We start from the raw sequence: 25,315 nt of genomic DNA on the forward strand, positions 1-25,315 counted from the left end.
CTGTCACCCCCCCACACACTCATCCACACACTCACATGCACTCTCACCCCCACACCCACTCACGCACACTCACAATCACACACACTCACACACACTGTCTCACACACACACACTGCTGGGGCTCTGAGCTACCAAAATATGTCTGTCCTTAATCCCAACTCTTAATCCCAGGGTCTATGAGCCCAGGCCAGAGGGGCAGCTGGTCATTTGGCCTCGTTAGAGGTGATTAAGGCAGGAGCAGTGTATGTGGTGTGTGTGTGGAGGGCCTCAGAGCTTTGTTTTCTGCCTGACCTCCAGGGACACTTCTTCACTCCCCTGCACCCTCCACTAAAAAAACAACCTTGGATTCCTTCGGAGATTCAGTTATATGTTGTTTACCAAACTCTGGATGCCGGCAGGCTTGGGGGTGGCAGGAGAAGGGGTGTGGCTGTGCCCCTGAGGAAATTGACAGTTGGGGTCAGAGAAGCCAGGAGACGCGGGTCCCTTTATTTCACCACCTGCCTGGGGAAACCCTGATCAGAGTCTTCGGCACTAAGGCCTCATGGGGATTCTGATTTCTGGGGGTGATTCTGTTTCTTTGATCAGAGCATTTCTGACTTATGGGAAAATGATGCCCAACCAAGAGATGTTGAAGTTGGGGCCCTGAGCAGGGAGGAGGAGTGGTCACCTGAGACTAGGGTGGGATGGGGACGCCTCCACGAGGAGGAGACGCGTGAGCTGGGCATTGAGGGTGCTGGCTCCTGGGGCATTTGGAAATTTTTGGTTGTCATAGTAGTGGAAGTGCGGCTGGCATTGGCCGGGTGGGGGTCGGGCTGCTAAATGGCTACAGTGTCCAGAACAGTCCTGCTGGTGGAAAATCGTCCTGCCCAGGTACCAACAGTGTTGCTTTTGACAAATGTTTGGTCATGAGACATGGTGGGGTTGTGGGGGGGGTGCTCCTGGTGGGTGGGGTGGGTATGGACCGTGGCACAGCGGTGAGACTGTCTTTGTTATGCTGCGGGAGGGAGGAACATTCCACACTGCCTGGGGCACCGTGGAGGTGCACAGAGATTGCATGGGCCGATTCCCCCGACCCTGCCCCTTCCCCCCTCTCAGCACTTCCCTCCCTTTTGCCTTTCCATGTTTAGAGGATGTGTGTCCTGTGTTGTCTCTAAGGGGATGGCCGTGATAAATGGTGGAAAGAGGGCGTTTGGGCATCAGCCCAACTTGGCTCTTGGGCTGGCCTTTCCCTGGTGGAGCTCCCTATAGGGGAGGGGGCCACGCTGCTGTGACTCTGTCCCTAATGGCAGCAGCTGGGCTTCTGATCCTGCTGGGGGAGGCCCAGGGAGGGATTCTTGGTGGGGAGGATGAATCAGCTGAGACTTGACTTGGACTTGGACTTTGACCTCTGCATGTCAGCTGGGTGAACTTGGGCAGGTCACTGTACTTGTGTCATCCTCTGAGCCTGTGTTGTCCTCTATGAAGCTGGAGGGTGACTGTGGTGCTACAGGGTGTTGCAAGAGCTAGGGCTTACTTGGCGCAGAGTCCAGGACACTGCTCTGCTCACAGGCTGCTACTAGTCATGGTAAATGTTGGGGGAGTGGCCATGAGGTCCCACCATCATCACAGAGGTGGCAGTCACTACCCATCCTTGTCCTGGGTTTGGGGAACAAGACTGTTCTAGCAACAGCCACTTGCCTGAAGTCCAACTTTGAGTCCATCTTTTCTAGCCCAGTTCCTCTCCCACAAGCACTGTCTACTGCAGAGCTTTGGTTTCTGTTTGGTAGACTGTTTTAGGATCATTCATTCGTTCATTCATTCATTCCCTGGGGGCCTGGGGGCCTGGGGCTAAGGCTGGTGGGCAACCTTGCCCTGGTGGAGCTCCCTACTGGCAACAGCTGGGCTTCTGATCCTGCCTGGGGAGGCTCAGGGAGCTATTCCTGGTGGAGAGGGTGGGTCAGCTGAGACCTGAAGCAGTTTGGGTCAGGGAAGCCACGTTCAGGTGACACATGAGGAGTGGAGGGTAGGCCTCATCCCTGGGCTGCAGGGATAGGGGCCAGGGCACTCAGGGTCCTTGAGCCCTGGCAGGTGTTTGGACTCTGAGCTCAGTGGGGGAGAGGAAGAGCCTGTAGCTGTGTGGAGGAGGGCCTGGCAGGACACCTGGGGTACGCAGGACCTGCAGGAGGCTGGAGGAGGAAGTTGGGGTGGGGGGGTGAGCACTGGGTTTTCTTTGGCTCCCTGCACCCCATTGCTGAGGGGCAGGGGGTCCTTGTAGAGTTCTTGGCCTCCCCACTCAGGATCCTTTGTGGTCCCTGCCTGGCAGTCTAAGGCACTGTGAGGCCTCCTCCCTTCTTCTTCTTCTTCTTTTTTTTTTTTTTTGATGGCGTCTCATTATGTCGCCCAGGCTGGAGTGCAGTGGCGTGATCTTGGCTCACTGCGATGTCCGCCTCCTGAGTTCAAGCCATCCTCCTGCCTCAGCCTTCTGAGTAGCTGGGATTACAGGTGCGCACCACCACGCCCAGCTAATTTTTGTATTTTTAGTAGAGACGGGGTCTCAAACTCCTGACCTCGTGATCCACCCACCTCAGCCTCCCAAAATTCTGGGATTACAGGTGTGAGCCACTGCTCCTGGCCTCCTCCTCCCTTCTTAATGGCTGAGAGATCAGAGTCTGGGAGGCAAAGCCAAGGTGTTGAGGCTCAAGACAGGGCCTAAGGGGTTTTAGGCTTCATACCTGAGTTCAGCCAGGCAGGAGAGAGGGGGTTACCGAGCACCTTCCAGACAAAGGCCTGGTAGCTCCAGCCCAGGCCTAGCCCAGGACAGACAGACAGACCTCTGCCAGAGAGTAGAGTGGAAACCACCCGAGGGGCTTGGTGGCTGCCAGCTCTGCTGGGCGGAGCTGGTGCTCGGGAGCCAGGTGAAGATGGGGCCAGGGTGAAAGGTGGGGCCTGAAGAGGCGCCTGTCCTCAGGGTTGCCCTAGACAGCCATGGGGACAGAGGGCAGATGGACTTGAGTTTAAATTCAGGCGTGTTTTACCACTGGGGCCCTGACAGGCTCTGCCCCTTCTGTGGCAGGGACATATCCTCATGCCTTTTCCTGAGGGCAGCCAGGGATGAGGCACATGGTCAGAGGGTGGGGTGGGGCATCCAGAACCACTGAGGGCTGCAGCTGGAACGCTGAGGTCGAGGGTTGGGGATGGCAGCCAGCCTGGGTCTGGAGTCCCTGGAGTCTCTGAAGACTCTGGTCTGAGCCTGTCCCCCTCCACTGGCCCCACCTGACAAAGTGGCCTTTGAACAGCCTAGAAGAGGCAGTTGATGAGCTGAGCCTCTCCCCCTTGTGGTCTGTGGAGTAAACGTTTGCCTGTCCGGGGACAGGGGCTGTGGAGGCTTCACCTGGGGCTTGGTAAGAAGATGTTCAAATGGGAGAGGAGGTGAGCAGGGCCAAGACAAGTGTGTTGTCAGGATAAGGAACGCTGGGCTTCTCTGGAGGACTTGAACTTGAGTCCAGGCTCTGCTGTGTGACCCTGGGCAAATTTCTCATCCTCTCTGAGCCTCAGTCTCATATTCATTATTATTTTTGAAACAACAGCTTTATTGATATGTAACTCATATACATCTTGCCCATCTAAAGTATTTAATTCAGTGGTTTTTAGTATATTTACATAATTGTAAAGCCATCACTAATTTTAGAACGTTTTTATCACCCCAGAAAGAAACCCTGTACCCATTAACAGTCGCTCCCTGTTTCTCCACAATCCCTGCCGGCATAGGCTATCACTCATCTATTTTCTGACTGTATGGATTTGCCTATCCCAAACATTTCATATAAATGGAATAATAGAATATGTGGTCTTTTGTGACCAATTTCTTTCACTTAACATAATGGTTTCAAAGTTCATCCACATTGTAGTATCAGTATTAGTTTATTTGTTTATTTTTGAGACTGAGTTTTGCTCTCACCCAGGCTGGGGTGCAATGGCATGATCTCGGCTCCCTGCAACCTCCACCTCCCAGGTTCAAGCAATTCTGCCTCAGCATCCCAAATAGCTGGGACTACAGGCACGTGCCACCACAGCTTGCTAATTTTGTATTTTTAGTAGAGATGGGGTTTTACCATGTTGCCCAGGCTGGTCTTGAACTCCTGACCTCAGGTGACCCTCCCACCTCAGCCTCCCAAAGTGTTGGGATTATAGGTGTGAGCCACCATGCCCAGCCTCAGTATTAGTTTTTTTTTCTTTTGCCGAATAATATTCTGTTGTATGAACATACCACATTTTATTTATTCATCCATCAGCTGATGGATATTTGGGTGCTTTCAACCTTTTGGCTATTATAAATAATGCTGCCTTTTTTGGTGTGTGGACATATATTTTCATTTTTCTTGAATATATACCCTAGGAGTAGGATTACTGAGTCATATGGAAACTCCATTTAACATTTTGAGAGACTGCCAGCCTCTTTCCTAAAGCGGCCGTGCTGTTTTACGTTCCCACCAGTGGTGTGTGAGGGTTCCGATTTCCCCACATCCTCGCCAACGCTTGTGATTATCTGACTTTTTGATCACATTCATTCTTGCATCCATTCATCCCTCAAGTATTTATAGAACATCTATATTCAACAAGGCAGAAGGCCCACTGCAGAGCTGGGAAGGGAATTTATCCCTTGAAGAGTTGTTTAGAAGATTCCATGGCATCATATCTAGAACAACCCCCACCCAGCCCAGCATATAGTAGATGCTCAGAGACGGGAGACAGGGAGTATCAAGGAGAGGATCTGGGGGTGGTCAGGAACCATGGGGCCCCCGGGAATGGAGGAAAAGAGGATGGAATCTGTACGTGCTGACCACGTACTGTGTGTGGGAACCGGTGCTTCAGTCCTTATGACCCTCTGGGCCATATCATTTTTCCATTTGCAGATGACGGAACTGAGGCTCAGGCCAAACAGCTTGTTCTGGGTCACTAGGCTGAGAAGTAGTTAGACTGTGGGCTGAGAGCCTTGTTTGGATCATCTTATTTAATCCTCCCAACCCCTGAGGTCAGTCCTATTACTATGCCCATTTAGTAGGTGAAGAAACTGAGTCTCAGAGAGGTAGACTGACTTGCCCAGAGTCACGTAGCTGGTGAAGTTCCGTCCTGGGAGTTGGAGCCACATAGTCTAGCATCAGAGTCCCTGCTGTGTCTCCCAGGCCTCTGGAGGTGAGGGTGAGGGCTTGGACATGTCTGCTCCCTCCTTCCCTCCCTTTCTCATCCCACTGTGTCCCACAGAGCCTCATCTTGGGTTGGAGACAGTCCTAGGGGCAAGTGTGGCCCAAGGCTGGCTTTTGAGGGCCCTGCCAGCCCTTCTTCCAGGCTTTTTGTCTGATGCCTTGCTCTGTGCCTCAGTTTCCCATCTGGGTGATGGTGGTGGTGACTCCCAAGTCTGCTGTGGCTCAGATCATCTGAGTCTGGCTTGTTCTGTCCCTTGAAGAGGAGCAGCCGAGAAGCCAGTGGGACTGCTCCAGGCTGGGGGCGGGGAGTGGCATCTCCACTGTGTGTGAGTTTGGGCTGGTTATAAATAACCCAGCAAACAGGAGGGTGCGGGGAACCACAGCCCGCCTCCTCAGGAGGAGAGGCCTGGACACACACACACATTCTTACAGACAGGGCCGTTTCAGTTATATGTGTGTGTGTGCTGTGTGTGCCCAGGGTGTAAGCTCAGCATGTGTGTGGGGAGGGCTTTGGGGAGCCGTCAGAGCTGTGCGGGCTCCCGGGACAGCTGGAAGGGCTGGGCCTGCTCAGGCTGACTCCAGCAGGTTCTCTTCAGTTCCCTGGAGGAGGCTGGGGTCAGCCCAGCAGAGCTCTAGGGCTGGTGAGGTCCCTGGAGCCCCCTCACCTGGCTTCAAGTGATTCCAAGGTCAGGCTGAGGATCCTTCTGCTCTTAGGGGCCTCCATGTGCTCCTCCAGCCCCTTCCCACTGCCACGTCCCACCCTGCCTGCTCTCCCTCTCCCTGCTCCAGTCCTGCATCCCATCCTGACTCTCCGGCTGAGTTCATTGACCTCTAGCAAGTCGCCTGGGCTTTCTGCCTCTGTGGAGTAAGGAGGCCCATTTCACCTGGCTCCTGAGAAGGTAGAGTCCAGTGCTTAGTGTGTGCTCAGTGAAGGCTGCTTTCCTCCAGTCCTGGTTGAGAAATGGCCAGAATGTAGGCTCCACTGGGAGCCCACTGATCTGCATATTTGCATATAATTTACATAAACATTTTATGACAAAATATGCTGGGATCAGCATCTGTTTCTCTTCCCTCATCCCAGCTCACTTGGAGTCCTCCTGGCTGGATTTTGGAGGGACCAGAGAGAACTCTTGTCCATTCCTCAGTTTTACACACACAGAGACTGAGGCCAGAGAAGAGCAGGGCCTGCCTCGGGATCCCATAGCGATTGGGAGCAGGAGGCAGGTGATGCAGATCTCTGGGGGGTGATACAACCCACAGTATTCACTGAACAAAGACTGATGGAGGCTGACTGTGTTCCAGAAGCAGTCTGAGCCCTGGGGTTAGAGAAATGACCACACAGACCCAGTCACTGCCACCAGGAGCAATTGGAGGGGGAGACAGACACATTCCTGTGAAGCCCGGAAATAAACCAGCCAATTTTCAGGCCGTGGTGAGCGATTGAGGACTAGCCCTGGTTTTGCAGACTAGCTGGGCATGTGGGGAGGTCATTTGGGTGGATTTGGTGGTCAGGGACGTGAGCTTTGAGTGGGGATACAGTGTCATGTCCCAGCGCCTACTAACTGCCTATCACCACTAGGCATGTGACAGCTGGTATCTCTGTGTGTTGGGGATCATTATTCCCATTTCATAGGAGGACAGAGTGAGGCCCAGTGAGGCGAAGGGATGTGATCAGGTAACCAGTTTGGGAGTGGGAAGCCAGGGCGGGAACACCTAACTCCATACTGGGTTGTTCCTCGGAGACTCCTGGGCCCCAGGAGTGGGCAACCCTTGCCGTGTTTGCTGGCAGTGACAGTTGTGGAGCCTGGAGACGGACTCCTAGAGGCACCTGCTGGTGAGTCATGGTGGGGCGGGGTGTGCCTACCTGAGCTGGGCCACCTGTCGTGTGAGCGCGCCTTGTCCTCCATTTCTACTCACTCCCAGGCTTTCAGGCTGTCTCTGTGCAGGGAGCTGAGTGTGAGGTGGTGCTGATCTTGACGTTTGCCCTGCTTTTGAGAGTCTTCTGGTAGGGGAAACTGATTAGGGCTAGGAGCAGGTGTGCTCTACAATCCAAAGGGCATGGTCTTTGGGGTTCAGCTAATCTTGGGTTCAAATCCTGGCCCATTGCTGTGTAACTTTGAGCCAGTTGCTTCACCTCTCTGAATTTTGGTTTGCCCATCTGTGAAATGGGAATGACAATCCCTTTCTGGTAAAGTGTTTGAGAAGAGAAATGAGGCAATGTGCATATAAGGAGCCTGGCACTTAGTGAGGGCTCCCTCCATGGGGGCTGTGATCATTTTCGTAAGGGATGGAATGGCCCAGCCTTTTCCAGAAAAGTGCTCAGTGGAAGGAGTCTTGAATCACAAACTGGGGTTCCCTGCATGCATTCTCAGGGGTTCAGGAGTTCACTGAACACAGGATTTAGACTCAGCAAGGCCAGAATTCAACTCCTGTGTGACCCCACTGGTGGCTTAACAGGCTCAGTCTCCTCATCTATAAATGGAGACCATTATTATCTGCTTCCCAGGGCAGCTGAGTGGGTTCACTGTGATCCGGTGGAAGGTCCTGTTAGAGTGATGGGAGCATGGTTGGTGGGCCTTCTCCCTTAGTAAATGACAACACAGTGGAGGTACTGAGTCCCCAAGAAAGGACTTCCTGACTTGGACCAGGGAGGTGGTTGGCGTGCGTGTGTGACATTCAAGCAGGCTGACAAAGGAGGCATTGTATGAGCTGAGCCAGCTTTGTGAAGACATATCTAGTGCCTAGGATGGTGCTTGGCACACAGTAGGTGCTTAATAACCATTTGTTTTACTGATTAACCAGCTGAGTAGGTGCTGGCCAGGCACAGATGGTGGGGAAAGGTATTCCAGGAAGCAGGAACAGGCCTGAAGGAGCCCGTGTTCCCAGAGCTGTAAATAGTTTTGTGTGGGAGGAGTATGGGGGTGGGCAGCTGGGAGCGGGGTGTGGAGGGTGCTGCTGGGTCTGGAAACGGGGCCTCAGTGGGTGGTCCTGCTCTCAGGCACGAGCTTGGGGACAGGCATCAATGAGCAGTGTGAGTCAGGGTGGCTAAGAGTGACGTGAGAGGGCAGGTGGCTGGGATTGATGGGGCGGTGACGGAGGCGTCCCAGCCCCGGGTTGAGGAGAGGGCCTGGCTTTCCCAGGGTTGCATTGTCAGCTTCTGTCTAGGCGCAGGGGACAGAGTAGGCTGCTGTAGGGCAGCCAGTCTGCACCTCAACGGAGACTGGCCAGGCCGGCCGAGGCAGGAACAGGGCTGATGGGAGAAGGCGGGCGGGCGGGTGTCTGGGCACCACAGGCCAAGGTGGCTGCCAGACAGGCTGATGCCAGGGGAGGGAGCCAGGTCCTGCCAAGCCAGCCCGCCTGTGGTGAGGCTCGGTCGGGCCGCTGGGCCCTGCCAGCTCCCTCAGAGGCTTTTGTGTTCATTTCCTTTCCACCCCCCTTTTCTGTTTCCTCATAAGGTTCCTCACGAACAGTCTCAATGGGGTCTCGGCAGAACCAGGGGACCCGGAAGTTTCACAGACCAGAGAACACCAGGGATGGAGACTCAGGGAGAATGTGCTCTCTCTAATAACAAAAGTGCTATGGGTTTATTGTAGAAATTGTGGAAAATATAGAAAGGTCCTGAGAAGAAATTAAAGCTGCCTGTAATCCCACCACCCAGAGAGAGCCTCTGGGAACCTTTAGTTATAATGCAGCATTTAGAAATTCACTTTGGTAGTGAGTTCATTAAAACAGGATCAAGTTCTACATACTTTTTGTAACCTATTTTTTAAACATAATGATGATACTCATATTAATAGCCAGCATTTACTGAGCAATTTGTTAATGTGTGAACATGCCCAGCCTCCTTCTGTAAACCCCACGAGGTGGGCATTCTTATCTTTGTTTTACCAGTTAAAGCAGCCTGAGAGAGTTAAATGTCTGCCCAAGGTCACATCGGAATTGAGAGAGCCATCTGCATATTCCTATCAACAGCTATACTGTCTTGTCTTCTGATGATCAATATGTACATTTTCCCGCATCCTTCAATATTCCTTGTAGCAAGTAAAAAAAAAAGCCTTCTATGATGCATTTATGTCTTTTAATAACCTAATTAGACAGTGTAGATTTGTGAGAACTCAATTGTTGATAGCTGCGTAATATTCCATGTTATGGTTGTGCCCTCATTTATTTAACTTGTCCCCTGTCGTTCGGTATGTGGGTTATTTCCATTTTTTCCCTCTCGTAAATAACGTTGTCCTGGATCTCCTTGACCTAAGGACCAAAGTCTTGGGAGTCCAGAGTGTCAGAATCAGAAAGGCCCTTAGACCACCATGCTTGGTTTTCCATTTTGCCAGTGGGGCAAAAGGCAGAGAAGGGGGAAGAGGATTTGCCCACGGTCTTGGAGGCTGTGGGCGCCTGAGCCAGGGCTGCTACCTGCTCTCCTGTTGGGGCTGGGGTGGGGATGTGGGTGGAGGCAGGTGCCACAGTGAGAAAAAGGGCATCCTGGGGGGGATGGTGGGAACACAGGGCTGGGTAGAGGGCGGACTGGAGGTGACAGGGGAGATACAGGCTTGGGGTAGGGAGGGCTCTGCTGCCATGATGTCTTTGCAGAGGAGTTGACTGGGATGGGACGGGCCCAAAGGGAACATTTCCTGCCCTCTGAGCTGCCTTTGTAGATGGGAGTGGGGGGTGGGGATAGGTTTGGTTGGTGAGAGGCTTGAGTGTGTGAGTTGGGGCGAGTGGGAGGGTGTGTGTCTGGGCTTGGTGGACTTTTCTTGGGGGGGTATGTGGTGTTCAGCTTGGCCTTCTCTGCCCTCCCCATTCCACTCCTCCCCGGGCTTCTGCTCTCTGGGACTTGGGCTCCATGGCCCCTTCCCCAGCAGGTGCAGTCCTTGTGCCCCTCATCTCCAGCCACAAGTAGGTGTGGGACTGCTGGCTTCCTGGCCAGGGCAGCTGTGGCTGGGTGGGGGTGGGGACTGAGACATCCCCCTCCTGGTCCAGGCTCCCCATTGTGCAGCCCCCTTGGCTGTCTTGCTGCCCGGAGCCTGGCCCCAGCCCACATTCCTGCGGTGATGCTCTGGGTCTCCGGGGTGGATCTGGTGAGCGTGAGGGGCACTGAGTTCTCACAGGACTGAGGGCTTTTTGGGGACGGAGCCTGCAGGGATCCAGAGGGCCATGCTGAGACGCCCTCCCTCCCTGCCTCGAGGAGCTAGCCGTTACGTCGCTGTGTGTCTTTGGGCAAATCACTTTACCTCTCTAAATGCTTCGTGGCAGACTAACCTCGCCCCTCCTTTCTTCTCAGTGGGTGTGATAAGCAAGGCTTTCCCCTTTCTTTGCCTCAGTTTCCACATCAGTAGGAGGGGAGAGTTGAACTCAGTGATCCCTCAGGCCCATTGTAGCCTTGAAGTTGCAGCCTGAGGTGTGAAGTGCAGGCTGTAGGAATACAGACAAAGCCTTATGTGGCTCCGACTGTGTGCAGGCATGATCTCACTTGATTCTCACAATTGCCCTATGAAGTATCATCGTTGGCCTCATTTAACCAAACAGGCTCAGAGAGGTTAAGTAACACGTCCAAAGTCACCCAGCAAGTAAGCAGAGCTGAATTTGAATCCAAGACTGTCAGAACCTAAAGCTGGGCCCCCACCCCTTGCTCATGTTGCCTCTGGTCACCAGGAAGGTGAGGCCTGAGTCTGGCTAATTAGGGGAAGGAAGCTCGGGCAGAACTAATTACACTCGATTTTATTCTTGGCTTTTTGCAACACGATTAGCACTGCACAGGGGTGCCGGGCTCCTGGCCCCCAGCCTGCTGACCTAATTTGTGTGCTTCTGTCTGTTTCTGTAACTTGCCCTTTCTACCCCCTCATCCAACCTCTCTCTTTTTGTCTCTCTCTGCACTCTCCCCTGCTGTGTGGCCTTGGCAATGCCACTTAACCTCTCTGGGCATTAATCGTCTCATCTGCCTGGGTGTAGTCATCCCAATTCGGCTTCCCTCATGAGGAGGTTGAGGCTTACATGAGATAAAGACTTGGAAATAATAATAGAAATTTTAACATAAACTAACAGCAATCATGGCTACATTGATTTATTCATTTTTCACTTGGTGTTGGGTCCTGTGCTTAGCCCCTTCCCACAGCAATGCTATGAGCTGCATAGTCTTATCATCATCTCCATTTTACAGATGAGAAAACTGAGGTGCCGAGATTAAACGGCTTGCCTGACAGCCAGCCGGGTAGTAAAGAGGAGCTGGTTCATTACGCTTTGCCTCTGTGCTGACCTGTTTCTCTAGGAAGGCTCATGGTGGTGTGGGGGCTGGGCACGAGAGACCCCAAACTCTGGAGTGGGCTGTGAGGGAGGATGGGGTGGGAGGAAGGCACTAGCCTTCCTGAACATGTCCCCTGCACTCAGAGTGAGTGATGAGTGAGTGGGTAGAGGTAGCCGTGAAAGTGAGGAGACTTAGCTGATATCCAGCTCATTTGGACCCTCACCCATCACAGCCCTGACGGGGTGCTCCTGGGAGGGAGGGGGCTGGGCAACCTGGGAGGTGACACCTCCTTGCCCCTGGCCCAGGGGAGCCTCCCCAGCTGCTGCTCTAAAACTCTAGGAGAGGATCGGTGGGAGTGGATGTGGAGTGAGGGGGCCTGTGGGTCACTGCTGGGCCTGGTCCCTTCTGGGCTGGGATCCTGAGGTGCCTCTGTGGAGTGAGGCTGTGGGTTAGTTCCGGAGGGTGTGGTGACTAGGGGACTGTGAGGAAAAATGGAAGTGGGGGGCATCAGTCCATTAGGAAGGGTGCTACGTTTCATCCCGATGTGTGTGTGCACTTGTGTGTACTCGGAAGGAAAGTGCGTGTTTGCATGCATGTGTGTGTGGAGGGAACTGGGATGCAGGTATTGTGGGCCTGTTAATGGCATGTGAGGCGGGGTGTATGTCTGCTGGGGCAGGTTCAGGGAGGGACAAGTAGGCTGCGCACATGTGGAGGCAGGGTGTTGGGAGCGTCCGGTGTGTTGGGTCCTGTGCTCAGCCCCTTCTCCCGCAATGCTATGAGCTGCATAGTCTTATCACCATCGTGTGCTGGCGCGCGGGTGTGGATGTTGGGTGGGCGTGGATGGCTGTGGGCGTTGCTGAGTTGATGGCATGCAGGGGGTGAGGGGCAGCTGCGGGGCACAGATGTATGAATTCAGCCCTGGACGAGCAATGGGTCTGGGGGTGGCCCAGGAGTGTCCAGGACAAGGGTTTCAGAGACAGAGGCCTCATGCCTGGATTCTAACCCCTGCCTCAATTCCTGCATCTGTGGAATGGGGATAATAAAACCCTGGGCGGTTGTGATGCTTAAAGGCGGCTGCACAAGTAACATGCTCCCAGCACCTGGCCTGGGGCAGGCCCTCAGCAGCAGTGGGCAGAGGTCTCTAGAGTGCTCTGGGAATGCTCAGCAGCTCCCCTGGGACCTGATGCTCAGGGCTTCATGGGCTGCTCGGGGAGCCTCCGCTGGGTGTCCCCTCCCGAGATCAGTGGTGGCTGGAAGCAGAAGGTTCTGTGCTTCCGCCGGGCACGCTCACTGTGTGTGTGGGGTGCAGCCGAGAGGAAAGGTTGTATCTGAGTTGTGAGGTTCATGTCTGAGTCAGAGGATGCACCTGCCGAGGGTGATGTCTAGGAGCGATGTGTGTTTAGGGAACATATGTGGCCATGGCGGTGGGTCCGTGTTGTGGGCCTTGGTGAGGTGAGTGTGGTGCGTGGGGTCAGGAGAATGTGCTGAGGTTTGTTGGTGGCATCCGTGGGGTGTGTGGTGAGGAGAGGAGTGTGTGTGTGTGTCTGTGAGTACCCTAGGGCATGTGTACATGCAGCTAGGGGTGAAGTAGATGGGCGAGTGTGTGCTGGTGTGGGCTGGGCTGTATTGCCTATAGGCTGTGGTGAGTATACAGATCGGTGTGGGCAAACATTGCACTTGATTAGTGTGTGTGTGTATCCTATTGGGGTGCATAGTACATGCAGGAGAATGTATATGCATGAGGATGTTGGGCTGTCGTGTGTGTGTGTGTGTGTGTGTGTGTGTGTGTGCGCGTGCGTGTACGCGCGCATGTCTTGGGGGTGTGGAAGCCTCCTATCAGGCATGGGGGGGTTGTGTTTACCTGGAGGGGGCACAGTGAGCGTCAAGGAGAAGCTGGCAGCGTCCTGGGGCTTTTGGATTCAGTTCTCCTTTAAGGGAATGGCATGGATAATTATGCTCATTATGATGGATTATGCAAATGCGGAGGTCGTTTGGGGGTCAAAGGCTGCTTGTCACCCTCCTCCTCAGGCATTGTGTGACTCCTAAGGCTTTCCCTGCTGCCTCCCAGCCTCCGTTCCCCAACCCCCGTTTCTCTGTCCCCTCTGGGAGTTGCAGCTACCAGCACCCCCCCTGTAGTGTTCCTGAGAGGGCCTCACTGAGTCCCGGCGCCCATGCCTGCAGGTCCCAGGTGTCCTCGAATTAAGTTCCCGCTGAGCGTCCCAGGTGGGCTCAGGGGTGCCTGGGCCGTTCCTCCCCCTGCACACCCTGCCATTGAGGGTGCTTGCTGTTCGGAAAGAATGTGCTCTTGGAAGCAGGTTTGGCAAATTACTGAGGTGGCCCCTTCCCCAGCCTTGCCTCATCAGCATAAGGCTAAGTTAGGATGTGTGAGTTCTCCCCTCTGCCTCCCACCCTTGCCTTCTCTCCCTGTCTCGTAACCCCCAGCCCACCCTCCCGGTCTCTGCCCCTCTGCCCCCTGGCCTCCCTCAGTCCTCGCCTGTCTGTCACCGTCTCTGTCTCTACCTCCCCCCTCCCTGTCATCCTCTCAGTTCCCCCGTGATCTCTTTCTCTCCTGTACCCGCCCCATCTCTGTGGGGAGCTGCAGCTCCTGGTCCTTAGCATGGAGAAGATGGTCGTCATGGTAACGGTTGTCATGTCGATGGCTACTGAGCTGGGGATGAATAGTATCTAGGTGAGCGCTACCTGAGTGGAGGCTGATGGGTTTCCAGGAGGCTCGATGCTTGTCTCTGAGCTCAGAGCTGCACGGCAGGCCCAGCTCCTCCTGCCCTATGTGAGTGGCTGTTTTTACCCCCAGGCATGCCGACACACTGAGCCCTCTGTGGCTGCTTTTAGGTGAGCATGTGTCAGTGTGTGTCTGTGCATGTGCTGTGTCTCTGGGGTGTGTCATTTCAAGGGTCTGTGTGGCTTGGGGGTAGGTCTTTGGGTTTGTACAGGCTTTTCTTGGAGCAGGAAGTTAGGGGCTAAGTGGCACTGGTCACTGAGGAATCTTGGAGACTCCCTCGTTTTGGCACCCACATTTACCTCAGTTGGGGGCTTCCAGGGACCACAGACCTCTTAGTATCCCTCCTTCCAGCTAAAGGCCTCCCAGCCACTGCCTAGCCTGCTGGGAAGGATAGAAAGACAGTGAAGACAGCCCTGGGCAGGGGCAGGAACTGGAGCCTGGGTCCCTGCTCAGTCCCCATTCTTCTGTGTGACTTCAGGCTGCTTGCCAGAGAGCTGGAGGGAGCGGGGACTCTGAGTTGGCTGGTTCAGGTTGTGGAGGGAGTGGCATGGGGAGCTCTAGCTCCTCCACCCTGAGTATTTGTCTTTCTGGGCAGAGGGGCGCTGGGGAAAAGTTGGGCCCTACTGCTCTGAGCTCCTAGAATGTCTAAAAAGGAGGAAGACCCAGCAATTCGTCACGGGAGCAATTACACTAATTGTTCTACTCCATGACTCACTGGTAGAAAGTAAATACTGATTAATTCATTACTTTGAGACTATGTGTGTGTATGCATTTGGTGAGGGGGCACCTCCTGGCTCCCTGCCCTGGCTGGGCTGGGCAGGGTTCTGGAGCAGGTGATTGAGGCTGGGGATATGAAGACAGGATTGAGATCCTCACTCTGGCTCTGTATCAACTCCAGAAGGGGGCTCATCAGTGGCAGGGGATGAGAGGCTGGGCCCCAAATGGAGGGCCAGTGCAGCCCTCCCCTGCTCACACATGCCCCAGGGCTCCCCACAGCCAGCCCAACATTGCGGCTGCTCAGAGACCACCTCAGACCTAGAACCACTGAATTTAGTTTTCACAATATTCAGATGTGCAGTCAAGATGAAAAATGACCAGTTTCTAAGAGAAAGTCATCAGCTAGACACTGAAAGCCTTCTGGGATGGGACCCCAGGTGACCTGCCCTGCCCCAACCCTGCCCTGTGAATTATTCACATACACGCACTTTCCTTCAGGGTACACACAAGATCTCTGTCATCCACATGGATGTCACTCAGCCCACAAGGGCACCTGTCACCCTTCTGGGCTCACCCAGGCTGCCAGTCTCGGGTGCCGAGCCCTGTGTCCACCTCTACCTTCCCTAGGCCCAGCGCTGGCGCAGCGAGAACTTCGAGAGACCCGTGGACCTGGAGGGCTCTGGGGATGATGACTCCTTTCCTGATGATGAACTGGATGACCTCTACTCGGGGTCGGGCTCGGGCTGTAAGTACCCCCCTCCCTACCTCTGCCTGGGGGCAGTGACCAGTCTGTATCCAGCCCCAACTCTGAGGAGCCCATGGGGGGCTTGCTTCAGTGAGGCAGGGGGCATTTACTGTATGGGTCGGCAAGTTCTTCTTGCTCTGGATCCCCAGAAAGAAGGGCAGAACATCCTTCTGGGGATGGAACAAGGCCTGGGAGGACCTCAGGGCTCAGGATGCCCAGCTCTCCAGGGTCCCATGTCTGCATCTTTGTGTGTGCTATGTGGCTCCCTCTGCAGACCTTGCTTGGTTCCGGTGGTCCCATCAGGTACAATAAGCTGTGGCCAATGGTGGGGTTAGGGCAGTGACACAGGGCAGGTACTTCAAGTGGTGCCCGGTATGGCCCCGCCCTGGGGAAGGGGAGCCAGGTCAGCTGGGTCTAGCAGAATCTCGGGAGAGAAGGGCGCTGGGAACCCCACTTTGCCATGTGTGCCCCTCGGTGCTCCCCTTCCCTGAATTCCTGTATTTTCACCTGTGGATGGTGAGAAATATGACTTCCTCTCAGTGCCTCTAGGAGAGTTTGGGATAGGAAGTTGGGGTCTGGCACAGAGAAGGAGCTCTCAAAATGGTAGCAAAAAGAAGGCAGCTGAGACTGGGCCCAGTGAGGGCATGGGCTGGCATCTGAGGAGATGGTACGGGGTCTGCACGCCACAGAGCTGGCTCCCCACAGCCCTTGCCTCTGGTCTCCCCTCCTTAGCCAAGTCCTTTGAGCCTCTTTCAAATTAATCTTTGTAAAACCCGTTTCTGTTGGGTCACATCTCTATTTGCAAAGTTCCCTGGCTCCTCTCCCTCCTGCCTGGTTCCGAGCCCAGGAGCTGGCTGTGGCTTCTCCCTCCCCCATCCCTCACCCCCCTGTCTCATTTCCTCCCAAGTTCCTTCACTGTCCCGGCTTTGCATCAGCCAGATTGCTCAAGCAGTTCCCCTGCCTCAAGGGCTTCTTCTCCCTCTTACCCTCTGCCTCTGTCTCTGGGGGAAGCCCTTAGTGTACCACTCCTGCCTTGAGCTCGTGGTAGGGGTGCCTTTGGGGTCTGACTCTTCCCAGAATACCACTCCTGTGTTCCCCTGCAAGCCCCAGCAAGTTTTGCAGCCAGTAGCGCCTCAGTTGCTGCTGCCTGGATTCAACCTCATAGAAACTGTAGGCTGGGTGGGCAGGAATAGTCAAGGAAGGCTTCCTGGGAGAAGCGGCCCCCAGAATTTTTGACTTGGCAGAGAGAAGTTGGGGAACATTAGCAACTGGCCACCTCTAGCCGGGCTGTGCCTTCCTCCTTTCTGTCATCTTTTCTGGGAAAGTTGGGCAAAGAGAGGGGGTTGGGAGACCTAATCTTGATGGCCATTGCTTACCTGGGATCCTCATGCCCCTCACAACCACCCAGCTCCCTAGCTCTCTCCCTCTCCCCCACCCCCTCAGACTTCGAGCAGGAGTCGGGCATTGAGACAGCCATGCGCTTCAGCCCAGATGTAGCCCTGGCGGTGTCCACCACACCTGCGGTGCTGCCCACCACGAACATCCAGCCTGTGGGCACACCATTTGAAGAGCTCCCCTCTGAGCGCCCCACCCCGGAGCCAGCCACCAGCCCCCTGGTGGTGACAGAAGTCCCGGAAGAACCCAGCCAGAGAGCCACCACTGTCTCCGCTACCATGGCTACTACTGCTGCCACAACCACAGGGGCCCCGACTGTGGCCACAGCGCCTGCCACGGTGGCCGCCGCCGCCCCCAGCACCCCTGCAGCACCCCCTTTTACGGCCACCACTGCTGTTATAAGGACCACCGGCGTACGGAGGCTTCTGCCTCTTCCACCGACCACAGCGGCCACGGCACGGGCCACTACCCCCGAGGCACCCTCCCCGCCCACCACGGCGGCTGTTTTGGACACCGAGACCCCAACACCCAGGCTGGTCAGCACAGCTACCTCCCGGCCAAGAGCCCTTCCCAGGCCGGCCACCACCCAGGAGCCTGACATCCCTGAGAGGAGCACCCTGCCCCTGGGGACCACTGCCCCTGGACCCACAGAGGTGGCTCAGGTGAGGGTGTTGAGAAGGGACAGGGAGGAGGGTGGAGAAGGGTGGGTCAGGGGAGGGTTGAGGAGGATGGAGCTGGACAGGACTGAGGACCAGGGGGCTATAGAGCTGAGCCAGACAAAATGGGGGCGAGGGGCAGGACCAAGGGACAGAGATCGGATAGGGAGGGAAGAGGGACCGAAAATGAGGGCTGGGGTGGTTGGATCCTAATAGGATGGGACATTGGTGGGGAAGGAATTGGATGAACTTGTGCATTGGTGACAAGGGGGGCCGGGCTGAGTGTTTCGGTTGAGAGCATTAACTCAGCGGTCTGGCAGCTGTATTAGAATCTTTCCACTGCCACTTCTTAGTCACGGGACCTCAGGCCAGTCCCTGATCCTTTCTATACCTCCGCTTCCTCATCTACGGAAGGAGAAAACAATAGAATGTGTATCAATTTCATTGTGAGCATGAAATCTCCGGACATCCACAGTGCTTAGAACAGCGCCTGGTGATGCTACAGCCAGTGGGTTCTCAGCTGCTGTCGTCATCACGGTTGTTATTATCATGGGTCTGAGGGTGGTTAAGAGCTGGTGTATGAGAATGCATCACTTGCCTTGTGGAGGGCTGCCTGGGTGTGGCTCAGTGCTCAGCACTTTACCTGTGTTAGCCCCAGCCCTCATGCCCACCCTGGGGGCAGCACTGTGGTCATCTCATTTTACAGACGAGCAACTGCGGGCGCACAGGGAGGTGAAGCCACTTCCCAAGGCTCCGCAGCCAGTGATGACAGTCAGGATTTGAACCCAGGCAGTTGGTGCCAGAGCCGGGCAGTCTCACAGGGCCAGGGCTGCATGTGTGTGCATTTGGGATATTCTGGATGGAGCAGGGGAATTGATGGGAAGAGGATGAAGATGTCAGGAGTGCCAGGGATGGATGAATCCCAAGGACATGAGAGAGGTGGTCTGGTCCCAGCTGGGTGCACTGAGTAAGATGGAGAGGTGGGAACATGGACTGGGTGCCACAGCCCTCTACAGCTGGCCTCACTGAGGAAGGCCCTTGGGCCGTGGAGCTGCCTTGGGGTCAGTGTCAGTCCCTCTGACTTCCCAGCCAGCTCCAGCAGGATGCAGGCCCTCCCCTCGCCTCCTCAAGCAGCTGGGGCAGCCAGGTGTTTTCACACAGACTTGGCCAAGCAGGAAGGGGAAACAGTGATGGGGCACGGAGCCCAGGAGAAGGTGCACAGAGTCCAGGTTGCTGGAGGAGCCATTGTGCACGCTGTGTACGCTGGGGCACTGCTGCAGCCTCTTTTCAGCCTGGACACCAGGCCCGCCTTTCCATGCCCACCTTTGAAATAGCAACATCCCTGCTCTAATGGCTCCCATAGCCCCGACTTTGGTCTCCTCATTCCCAGCTCTGATCCTGCCTCCCAGTGGTGGGAGCCCTAGAGATTGTCAGTCACTGAGCTGGTTTCCGGGATACCTGCCCCTGAGGCCATGCTATTCTGCAGGTTGTGCTCTTGGACTGGCCTCCAGGCTACAGGATGCTCCCCTGCCTTAGGCATGGACCGGGACCAGGCCCACATCCATAGCAGCCGCACCCAGCAGTTCCCAAACAGCTTCTCGGCAGGAATGCCCCGAGGAGTGTTACTAAGGCAGCTGGAGGGGACATGAGGGGGACAGGATGTGGCCAGAGCAAGAACAGAGGCAGTGTGTTAGTGGTTAGAAACACAGACTCTGGAGACAGATAGATCTGAATTTTAGTTCTCTCCCTCACTTACTAGCTGTGTGTCCTTGGGCAGGTCATTTATGCTCTGAGCTGATTTCCTGCTCTGTAAACTGGGGGCATTGTTACACTCCTTCATGGGGATAGTGTGTAGCACAGTGCCTGGCATGTAGGGAGTGCTAAATGTTAGCCCCCCAGGGCAGTAGGATGGTGGTGGGGGGTTATGCCTTCATGTGTGGTTGTCCTGGGCTCATGCCACCCTCTCTGCAGACCCCAACTCCAGAGACCTTCCTGACCACAATCCGGGATGAGCCAGAGGTGCCGGTGAGTGGGGGGCCCAGTGGAGACTTCGAGCTGCCAGAAGAGGAGACCACACAACCAGACACAGCCAATGAGGTGGTAGCTGTGGGAGGGGCTGCGGCCAAGCCATCATCTCCACCTGGGACACTGCCCAAGGGTGCCCGCCCGGGCCCTGGCCTCCTGGACAATGCCATCGACTCGGGCAGCTCAGCTGCTCAGCTGCCTCAGAAGAGTATCCTGGAGCGGAAGGAGGTGCTCGTAGGTGAGGCTTGGGGTCTGGGCCAAGGGGAGCCTGGGAGGATACCAGAGTGAGACAGCTGGCTGGGCCTCAGTTTGCCTCTAGGAACCCAGAAAGGAGATCAGGGCGTGGTTTTCTGGGAGCCAGATAGGAAGGAAACCTGAGAACTCAACCCCCCAGGACCTGCCTTCGGGCTCCTCCCAACTTTCCTTCTTCCCAATATCCAACCCTGACTTCATGTCCATCTCTAGGTCTTTCCTTAGTGTCCTCTGACCCCTCTGTGGACTCTGACTTTTATCCCGGCTTTCCTGGGCCATACTGGCTGACCCCCTGGGACCTCACTTCCTAGATGCTAATCTTTGACCCATCCTTCAGCTTGACCTTCCCCAGTTTTTGACCCCAGTCCCTGTGGACCTGCCCTGGCTGCATCTAGGGAGTCTGTGGACTCCTGGTTCAAATCCTGGCTTTGCATTCAAGGCAAGGTACTTCACCTCTCCAGTCTTCCTTCTCTTCATCGGTAGAATGGGGATAGTCATTTTGCCCTTAATCAATTCTAAGAGGCACATCTGTTCACATGTTAACTCTTCTGTAATTGGGGTATGTCATATTTAGTTAGCAGAGCTTTTTCTTTCCTAGCAGTTATAAAATACTGGGGCATCTTATGACTGATGGCATTTTAAATTTGATGAAGCCCTCAGATGACCCCTCCCTCATAGGGCTGGTGTGAGGGTTCAGTGAGTTAGTGTGTTGGGTGATTAGAATGCAGCCAGTGAGGGCCTATAATGGTACCCAGTGCTGGTAGTAGTAGTACTGACTCCATCATCACTCCAACTCAGATCTGGGACTCCCAGCCCTCTCCTCACCCTGGTCCCCACCCCTGAGGACCCTTTGCCCTGGTTCTACCCTGCCTCTGGGCCTTGACCTGTGCCCTCTTCTTCCACAGCTGTGATTGTGGGCGGGGTGGTGGGCGCCCTCTTTGCTGCCTTCTTGGTCACACTGCTCATCTATCGTATGAAGAAAAAGGATGAGGGCAGCTACACGCTGGAGGAACCCAAGCAGGCAAGCGTCACATACCAGAAGCCTGACAAGCAGGAGGAGTTCTATGCCTAGTGGAGCCACAGTGCCTCCCTGCAGCCTCGACACCACCCTGCTGTCCAGTCCCCAGCCTGGCCCCACCAGCCCAAGCCTGGGACTGGGCCTGGAACCTGGCCCCAGTTCTTCTCTGTCCTCTCTCCCAAGGTCTGCCCAGGCTGCCGGCCTCACACAGATCTTCCCCAAGGAAGAGGGGCTGCTGCCATCTGCCCCAGACTGTGCCCTTACGAGCTCATCTCTTGTTCCCCTCATCCCTGCCACCAGTCTGGGGCTTCAGGACCTCATGTCAGATGGATGGGAGGAAGAAAGCTCCTGATTGGCTGGTGGTGGAAGAAAGGGTGGGGCTTGAGATGAGCCTGAGCCCTGACTTGGCACCCACAGGGCTCACTGAGATCTCCTTTTTGGGGCAGAGAGGCACTCAGGCTGGTTTTCAGGACAAACATTTGGTAAACACAGCCCTTGAAATCATCTAGACACTGCAACCTCTTGCTCGTATCCCAGGGCCTCTCTCTGGCTGGGTGAGAGGGTGTCCCTTGGTCACCAGCCTGTTTTGTCCTGGTCTCTCTGGGGTTGTTGAATCTCTCCTCTTGCCTGCCAAGTACACATGTACCCCAGACTTCATTTCTTTCTGCATTTTCCCCCAAGAAACAGCTTTCTGAGGGTGCTGGGGCAGCCACTGGTGAGGAGGGGCTGCTCTGATGTCCCTCCTATGAGGGGACTCTGCACAGACACCATTGCCCACACTGTCACACATATTTTCACGCAGTCACACACAAGACAAAAGCATGCAATGACAAAACCATATGCAATCCTGACCGCCCAGCCAATCAAGACATATCACAGAACACACTTATCCTTCCAAGAATGTTTATCCTCACGCATCACTTAGACACCCCCAGACACATACTGCAATGCAAGTCACTAGTCATGGTCACATGACAGTGACAGTGTGGCCTCCTCCTACCCCAAATACACCCACACTCTGGCACCACACACATTGTCTCCAGCTTTCAGGCTCACTGGGGAGGGTGGAATCGAGCAGGAACAATCAGCCCATATTGGGTCCCCCTAAGTTGCCCCGTCATACTCAGTCGCATGCCATGGTGCCCACACCAAACATGCGGCCACCAACCCCAGCCAGTGTCAGACACAATCCCATGTGGATGCACAGTCTCACTCCACATGACCTGCTCTCAATGCTGGAGGGAAACAGGCAGGCCCTTGCCTTTCTTGGAAAAAGTGTGGGGCCACAGCCCTTTTAGGGCATTGCACGCAGGTGGGCCTGGCTTCACCCCTACCTGCTTCCTCCCCACTGCAGCTGGCAACGGGGGAGGTTTGGGGCCAGACCCCCACTAGCTGGGAGCCTGGGGGCTCCTCTAAGGCTGAGGAAGGAAATTTGGCCCCAGGTTGTTGGGGGATCTTGGGTCTCCCAGGACGGAAGGCCCAGAGCAGGGAGGGGGCATGTGGTTGGACTCCTTTATCTCCCTGTGTCTCCTTCCTGCTTTGAGCTAGGGGGCTGACTCTGCCTCCCAGGACACAAGTCTCCAAAGTGCCTGTGAGGGCGGGCCCTCCGCACCCTCTGCCCTCTGCCTGGCAGGCCAACCTCAGCCCACCTGCCCAGAGGCCCTCCCTGTGGACACTCCCTCACCTATTTGGCCAAACAGTTCTGGCTGCAGCTTCAGGGGCCATGGCTGGAAGCAGCCCCTGCAGATGCCTCAGGCCCTGAGGTCAGGGTTTAAGGGATGAGACCAGGTGATAGTGGGGGAGGGGTTACTTCCTTTGTTACCTAGCAAGTAGGGCTATTTCCATCGGTATTTTAAATGTGGGGTCACAGATCTTTGGGGGAGGGTGTGCTTGGCAGGGAGCCTCTTGGAGCCAAAGGGATGTGGTGTGAGTTGTGATTGGCTGGCACTCACACCCCCACCCCTCACCCACATCCCAGATTCCAGTCAGGAAGGCAGGTTTTATTTCAGGGCCCTTTTCAAGATGCCCTGGCAGCAGATTTCTGCAGGATGAGGGGTAGTGGTGTGTAGCAGTGAGGGGGAGGTTCCGGGGGCTGTCCCACAGCCTGTCTTTTCCAGGCTGGGCGCCATCTTCCAGTCCCAAAACCCTCCTTCACAGGGCCCAGAGGCTTGTGAGGAAGCCAGGTGGACCCAGCCTTAGAAGAGTGGGCATGGGGGGGGGCCCCGATATCTGGAGGGGGTGTATTGGCCTCAGTCATCTTTGCAGCAGAAGGGCTGGGTCCTGGGGCCAGAGACCACAAGGCTCAGCCTCCCTACCCTGCTCCCTGGGGTGCTGCTGTCTTGGAGAGCACAGCTCTGGTGAGACGGCCTGGGCAGGCCGAGGCTGAGAAACCAGGGAGGATAGAGGAGAAGAAAGCTTGGGCCCCCAGCCCCAGAAGACGCCGGACCTCGGGCGAGAGACCCAACAGTGGGTGCAGGTTCTCGGTAGGGCTGGAGCCCATGGTGGGGGTGGCCCCGGCAGGCCTGGCTCCTCACATCCCAGGGGTTGGCTTCTGATTTGGGGCTTGGGCTCCAGGCACTGGCTTCTCTTCTCTGTGTCCTTAGCATTTGAGAGAAGAGGCCAGGGGCCTTGTTCATGGATCCCTGGACCCAAGGCAGATGTCCAGGCTTTATCCTCGTGAGGTTGAAGAGTCTGACCAGCCCAAATCTGCCCTGGCTGGCCTGACCAGGGCAAGGCAGTCCAAGAGAGTTCAATGAGGACCAGCTAGGCTCTCCAAGGTGCAATGTGGGTGCAGGGCCCTCATGTCCCCCTACCCCTGCCTGTGATGGAGTGTTCTGAGGGGCTTTGGCATTTGCTGGAAGCACAGCGAGTTCCAAACGAGAGGGAGCTTGTGTGGCTTGAGCACCTCTGGGGCTTTGGCTGCCAGAGCACGAGGCAGGCCAGGACCTGGAGAGCCCAGACCCTGTCTCCAGGGGGCCAGATGGGGTCCTTGCCTGAAAGACTGGTCCCCTTGATCGCTGGAGGCGTGTGGGTGGCAACCTGGGCTGGGCAGGGCTTAGGGTGTGTGGGCCAAACCCCCCTGGGGTTGGCAAAGCCGCCTGTCAGGCCTCCTGGTGGGGGCCCCTGGACGCAGGGAGCAGACCCTCTGCCTCATGGGGTAGGAGTGGCTGCCTCCTGTGTTCTCTGGATTTCTTCTCCCAACAACTACAACCCTGGACTTGCCTTCCCAGGCCTCTTGCCTGTAAATAGAAGCCCGCAAACTGTACAGATTTAGAGGCATTGAGACTGGGCCCTGGGAGTCGCCATCTGAGAGCCGATGGCCCCAGCATCCCCCAGGTGCCTGCCTGGCACCACAGTGACCCTGGCCTCAGCGTGGCAAATGCATGTAAATATTTTTCGTAGGCGGCGTGGCTCCAGAGAGCCCCCTGAAGACAGTGTCCCTCCCTCCTGTGAGTCCTTTCTCCTGTACAGATCCTGCCTGGGGTGGGTGGGGGTCTGCCATTCCCTCCCCCAGGCCTTCCCTGCCCCTTCTCTCCCCTGTAACCTGTTTATTAACCGTACCTGTCCTGAGTTCATGGCCAAAACCTTAAATAAGGAAAAACAAAAGAAAAAGACAGTGGAAAAAAGAGACCAAGGCACCTGCCCCACTGCGGGTACTCACCTGTTCCAGCCTTGTGAAGGAACTGGTTTTGTTTTTGTTTTTGTTTTTGTTTTTGTTTTTTAACACTTCCTGTGCTGTGCCCATTTATAAAAGGAAATAAAATCAAGCTGAAATGTTGTGCCGTGTCCAGAGTGTGAGATAAATATGGTCATTTGGGGAGGGCAGCCCATGGCCGCACCCTGGGCCCCAGCCATCTTCCCCCATCAAAGAAATTGAGAACCAAGCAGGGAAAATTGACTAACAGCCCCTCGTGGGAACCACTATGGTAAAAGCTGCTGTTGGTTGAGAGTGTCCAGGAAACCACGGAGCCGCTGCGGTGAGGCCGGGATGGGGGCTGTGGTTGGGAGGGGCCGGGCAGTGGTGAGAGGGGCCTGTGGTTCACCCCCAGGGGAACTCTGGCTTTAGGCCCCAGAGAAAATCTTGGGACCACAGGATACCAGAATCAGAGCAGCCGAGATGAGACGAGATGGCTTTGAAGTCTGAAGTCTGTTTTCAAGTCCAGGTGTTGACATTTCCTAGCGCTGACTCTGGACAAGCCACTTGATCTCTGTGAGTCTCAGTTTCCCTATCTGTCAAATGGGGTCAGAATGTCCCCAACGTGGAATGTTGTGAGGACCGCATGAGGTAGAATGCTCAGCACGGCACCTGCCACAGTCAATGCGTAGCTCACAGGGGCTCTGAT

The 25,315-nt window shown here is 55.5% G+C and overlaps 1 protein-coding gene across 2 annotated transcripts in view; it reads left to right on the top strand.

Moving 5' to 3' along the window:
* Positions 1-24,750, top strand: part of SDC3 (syndecan 3) — a 40,287-nt gene extending 15,537 nt beyond the window's left edge. The window contains exons 1-5 of one of the 2 annotated variants that reach the window (XM_054446795.2): positions 12,751-12,876; positions 15,509-15,626; positions 17,070-17,683; positions 19,649-19,940; positions 20,860-24,750. In XM_054446795.2, the coding sequence (XP_054302770.1) occupies positions 12,835-12,876; positions 15,509-15,626; positions 17,070-17,683; positions 19,649-19,940; positions 20,860-21,026 (1,233 nt within the window). In that variant the 5' untranslated portion in view covers positions 12,751-12,834 and the 3' untranslated portion in view covers positions 21,027-24,750. Of the gene's footprint in view, positions 1-12,750; positions 12,877-15,508; positions 15,627-17,069; positions 17,684-19,648; positions 19,941-20,859 lie in introns of those variants that run through there. The other variant, XM_054446790.2, reaches the window with a different exon arrangement.
* The last annotated feature ends 565 nt before the right edge of the window (positions 24,751-25,315 follow it).

This window comes from Pongo pygmaeus, chromosome 1, assembly GCF_028885625.2.
Source record: "Pongo pygmaeus isolate AG05252 chromosome 1, NHGRI_mPonPyg2-v2.0_pri, whole genome shotgun sequence".
In the NCBI taxonomy this organism is placed as follows: domain Eukaryota; kingdom Metazoa; phylum Chordata; class Mammalia; order Primates; family Hominidae; genus Pongo; species Pongo pygmaeus.